Raw genomic sequence first — 5,044 nt, forward strand, 5'->3', positions numbered from 1 at the left:
ACACGGGGGGCCCGCCCCCACCCTGCCCCCGCCCGGCCACCAAGCCACGAGCGTCTCTCGGTGCAAATTTCTGTTGAGCAGTTGAGCCTCGTATGCAGTGGTTGTATGTTTCGGTATGGATCACGTGACTAGGGCCAGCCAATCATTTGCTTCAGTTTGGCTTGTGCATGAATCGACTTCCCTGTAGTATGCGGTGCCTGTCACTTTGATCGATTTATATGTGAGTATTGGTGAGGTACAACAGTGTTTACTGGGCACTGACTCATGAGCTTTGTTTCTGTTTTCCATCCACAGAAATTGTCGTGAACACCTGCCTTCTGAGAATCACTGTCTCCTGTTGCTTCCATATCGTGCATACTACAGTGATTAACATGAGTGAAAGGTCAAACATATCAGTCTTTTACTCGATTAGGTAGCTTTCATTTTCTAGTTTATGGAAAAAACTAATTTCCGTCAGCTTATAAAGATGGAGTACTTGAACCATATTTACCAGAATCGAAGATGCATCGACAATTTTGCTGTTCCGCTATATCCCTCCCCTAATTTTTGGCCAGCCTCGGAAGCCCACCACGTATTTGTATCTTTATTCTTTGATGTCAGACTTTTGTTCCGTTTGGTAAGTGTCTATGTCGAGTAAATGATGTGAGACAGCTATTTCCAAAGAGATATTCAAGCAGATGATACTGCTATTGACAAGTCTAGGAATATTTTCAATTGGGATTTCGATCTACTGCTGAGGTCGAGAAGCGCATTTACGCTTCTCACGTAACTCCAGCAGGGGAGTATGGAATCCGTAACTCATGAGGCCGAAAACTTGAAAACCTTTTGATCTACGATGCCAGGTCCATTGAGGCCAAACAGGAATTGTCAGTCTCAGTCAGTCAGACCTAAATGCTTAACTTTACTGGCGTTTTGGACGTTTTGAGACGTCTGACCGTTGCCCTTTAACAGTAGGAGTCGCAGTTTTTTCTTCAGGACGTCTCCCCCTGAAGGTGAGGCGGAGAGAGACTGATGTTGATTCAGTGCTGCGCCCAGTGATTTGGTCGCTCTGGCAACATCAGGTACTCCCTTGAGTGGTATTAGTTGCAATTTCAAATTATGTCATTGCCCTTGTCTACCTGTGATGTGCGAATTTCATCCAAATGGAACTGGGATTGAAGGAGGACCACATTTTGGCAACTGCTCCTAAAGGCAGAAGTGAATGGAGTCCAAATAGTAACAAAAAGTAATTATCCGTTCTCTAAAAATACACTCCTTTACAAAGCAACTGGGTTTTCACGAGAGACACCTGTGGATCACTAGTTCATGATATTCTTCAACTGAATTTGCTGCACCCAGGCCGCCTCATGTTTCAATTAGCACGATATTCGAGATATCGCAGTATATTTCCTTAAGTGAAACTACTCACAAGTTTGTTGAAAAGTCTTCGACAGCCCACGACCGGTTTCGCCCTTCCAGTTCGGGCCCATCAGGTAGACGCAGTCCCCGAGTTTCCGTCAAACTGATTTCTACTTGAAACCAAATTGCACGAAATTAGCGAAATACACCCATTTGCAAACTAATTTGGTTTTTCGTGAGACTCATCTGGAACCCAGCTGAATCTCTCGTTTGTGGTGTTTCCAGACAACTGAATGTGCTGCACCAGGCCGCTTCATGTTTCACTCGCTACGACATTCGAGATATCGTGATACATGTATAGACTTAATGTATTACTCATGAGGTTGCTGAAAATTCTTCGACAGCCTACGACCGGTTGCACCTTTATTGGGGTTCATCAGGTAGGCGCAGTCTCCGAGTTTCTGTCAACCTTACGTTCTACTTGTACTCATTTGCAAATCATTTTGGTTTTCGCGAGAGACTCGACTGAATCTCTCGTTTATGATACTGTTTAACTGTATGTGCTGCACACAGGCCGCCTCATGATTCAGTTGGCACGATATTCGACATATCGCAGTATATTTTCATGAGGGAACGAGTAACCAAAATTTCGTCTCCGTTTCGCTTTGCCGTATTGTGCAATTCATCAGAAGGATATTGCAGGTCCGAATTCGATCTTCGGGTCGACATTTTCACTCAAAACCCTCAGCCTCGTTAGTGGTATTTCGACACACAACACTTTTTTGTGTGGTGGCATTCCGTATTTGGCTCCAGTAATATATATATATATATATTACAAAACAAACAGAGTGTTACACCTGATGTCACAAACTACGACCAATTTCCAAACTAACTTATGACGAGTGATTATATGAATGAAACGCTTCGCCCCACTAAACGCTCGATTTATCAAAAAAACCATGATCCTTCATCGTTTTCTGGAACCGATCGGACAGCTCTTGTATCGTCTGACATGAAGTGGTCTGATACAACTGTAAAAATAAACGTACCTGCTTCATAATATTCGAACAGTACTCTTCTGGATCAGTTTTCGGATCCACCAAAGTTTCGCAGTCCTGAGAGGTACAAAAGGCGTCACTCGGTTGGCACTGGCACGGTCGACATCCATCGGAGAATCTGTGGGTTCATGATGGGAAACTCGGTGGGTGACGAGCTAAGAAGGTGTACCGTACAATACAGGTAAATGAACTGGTGTGTGACCAAACTAATCGCTCGGAAACTATACATTCTACCATCTGTTCGATCTGGAGTCCTCGGTTTCACTCCTTGCAGCAGTCCTGCCTTTATCGTCGACGATATAGTTTTGGGTGCATTAGTACTCATCGAGTATATCGGGGAACACCATTGCTCCGGGGGACCCGTTGTGTCAGGGAATTAAGGCTCCGCGGGACAAGCACCGTCTTGACTACAAACGGCGGTTTCCTTTAGGGTCCCTTTCTACTTGTGACAGTCACAATCAAATCTACACTTTTTCCATAGTTCTGAAATTACCTGGGATGCGCAAAAAGACGCCCAGTGTACGCTCGTCTTGTTCTGCCATCTTTCAGAACTTACAAATCTTATTCGAGTATCGTTCCAAGAAATGAGTGAGTAAAATCTGAAAAAACTACCCAAGGTCAGATGGACAACACAGCCTTTGACTGGTAAATTTATTGATTCATGGTGGGATGAACTTGTGAGTCAGTGAGTCCTATTCACAAGGCCAGTATGCATTTTCTGTTGACACCGCCCAAAAATGGAGATTGCTTTGGGTTGGGGTGTAAACTGATTTTCCCTCCCTCCAAACAAGAATATCTCCATATAGGGTTCCGTCGAGAAATTACTCCTCATCAGATGTCTCTTTATCAACCCCGTTTCTAGCAAAATTTGTGGTCGATTCAACGGTTACGCGTAAAGCACTAACCACAAGAACGGTCTGTTATGATGAACGTCACTCAGACAGGCTCGCGTCGCTGGACATTTTGTTGCTGGTCCCTACAGCAGGGAGCACTCTTCATATTTTGTCCTCTTCTCCAAAAGCCAACGGACTGAGTGGTTGGATGGTTTATCTGAAATGAGTAATTGGATACTGATGTACTGTAAGTTTCCATATGAGTCTACCAGTTGAGCCGTTTTCCGACTTATTTGCGCCCCAACAGCCATGGATGATCAAAGCCATTCATGCTGATCAAACACAATCAGTCTCTGTTCGAGAGTACCGTCCGGTTCCCCAGGGAGCGACAAAACAACATGTTTTTGAGCAAACTGACCAGATTACTTGGTAGCCTGTTCCACGGATTGTGAGCTGTTCTCTCGATTACCGGAGTTACACAGAATGAATGCAGTTGAACTCAGAGTCCCGTACATAAGTACAATGCAGTTTGTGTCAAACGGCGTGAGCAAACCTGGTCTTTTTCCAGACCTCTTGTGTGTGAGTCACCAAACTGGCTCAAAAACGGGTTCCAGCAGAGGTGTTTCAACATGTAGAACGATGGAATACAACCCCGGGTAACTTTCCAGTACACGCTGGTCATACATTTTGTTCTTTCCCCGAGTTATTCAATTTTTTTCAAAATTGTCTCTGACTCGGAGACAACCGATAAAGAAAGGACAACGTTGAACACATCAGTTTGACGGATTGACAATAGCTACTAAAACTCTGCCGCTGGATTGCCAAAATAATTTCACAACTTCGAAGAAACAGAGAGGGACTTACTCAAATCCTTGTGGTTTGCCTTTACAGAAGTCTCGTTTGTCTCCGATGCAGGTAACTTCCAGTTTCACCTCACCGTCTTTCGTGACTGTTGTTTTAGTTACTGTGTTCTCGGTCTGTTGTGCATGGACCAACCACATCAGAAGGTGGCCAAGCACAAACCAGGTGAGTTTCATCTTAACCTGTCCCATCGTCAGTACAGAGAGGTGACAGAAACCAGCCATATATACATCGGTAGTATGCGGGCAAAATGTCACATTTATTGGCCCGTGTGGGAGCTGTCCATACAGTCGATCTGTCGACAATACTTTGGGGCATACGGTGGTGATTAGAAACTAGAAATAGTTCCCTGTGAACTACTGAAATTGCCTCTACACAGAATGAATATGCGGGACTGTTGGCTGGCTTGATTTACGCGGGGAGAGATTACAACCGGACACAAAAAGCTCGGAGCGGGCGAACATGTTGTGAAGGTGTGCCATGTTCTTTTCAATTCCTCTCAAAATGATTTGCAATTCCTGGTTTATTCGACCACGGTTGATCCGAGGTGTTGATTGTTTGATTAGTTCATTTCAATTTAATCACCATTATTGATTTTTCCTACACTCAAACACTAATGAGTGAGGACATATGATATTAGCATTGGCATTCGGTTTTGTCTTGTTGGAAGGCTGGCCGCACACACACCGTACTGATAAGCTCCACAAGGAGGAAACAGCTTTGATGGGATTGAGTTTCTAGAATTCCTTGACTCTCCGCAAGTGGAACTTTACTCATCCAAAAGATGAGAGTACTCATCATCATCCTCATTGTTAGGATCGAAATAATCAGCCAATTCTACTCCGGCTAGCCCCAGCTTTTTTCGGAAAGTTTGGTAACAATCGGTAGATTTATTGCTGGGCAACGTTTTGCTTCGTCAATTTGATACCTGGTGACCCACCCTGACACCTTGGC

At 44.3% G+C, this 5,044-nt stretch overlaps 2 protein-coding genes across 2 annotated transcripts in view; one reads left to right on the top strand and one right to left on the bottom strand.

Moving 5' to 3' along the window:
- The window catches only part of T265_03256 (hypothetical protein), a gene marked incomplete at both ends in the record, with an annotated part of 6,578 nt that extends 2,268 nt beyond the window's left edge, over nt 1-4,310 (bottom strand). The window contains 2 exons of the mRNA XM_009167689.1: nt 2,388-2,514; nt 4,094-4,310. Of these exons, the coding sequence (XP_009165953.1) occupies nt 2,388-2,514; nt 4,094-4,281 (315 nt within the window). The remainder of the gene's footprint in view (nt 1-2,387; nt 2,515-4,093) is intronic.
- Nucleotides 1,716-5,044, top strand: part of T265_03255 (hypothetical protein) — a gene marked incomplete at both ends in the record, with an annotated part of 8,927 nt that continues 5,598 nt past the window's right edge. Inside the window, one exon of the mRNA XM_009167688.1 lies at nt 1,716-1,874. Coding sequence (XP_009165952.1) covers nt 1,716-1,874 — 159 coding nt within the window. The remainder of the gene's footprint in view (nt 1,875-5,044) is intronic.

This window comes from Opisthorchis viverrini (assembly GCF_000715545.1).
Source record: "Opisthorchis viverrini unplaced genomic scaffold opera_v5_45, whole genome shotgun sequence".
Classification (NCBI taxonomy): Eukaryota; Metazoa; Platyhelminthes; class Trematoda; order Opisthorchiida; family Opisthorchiidae; genus Opisthorchis; species Opisthorchis viverrini.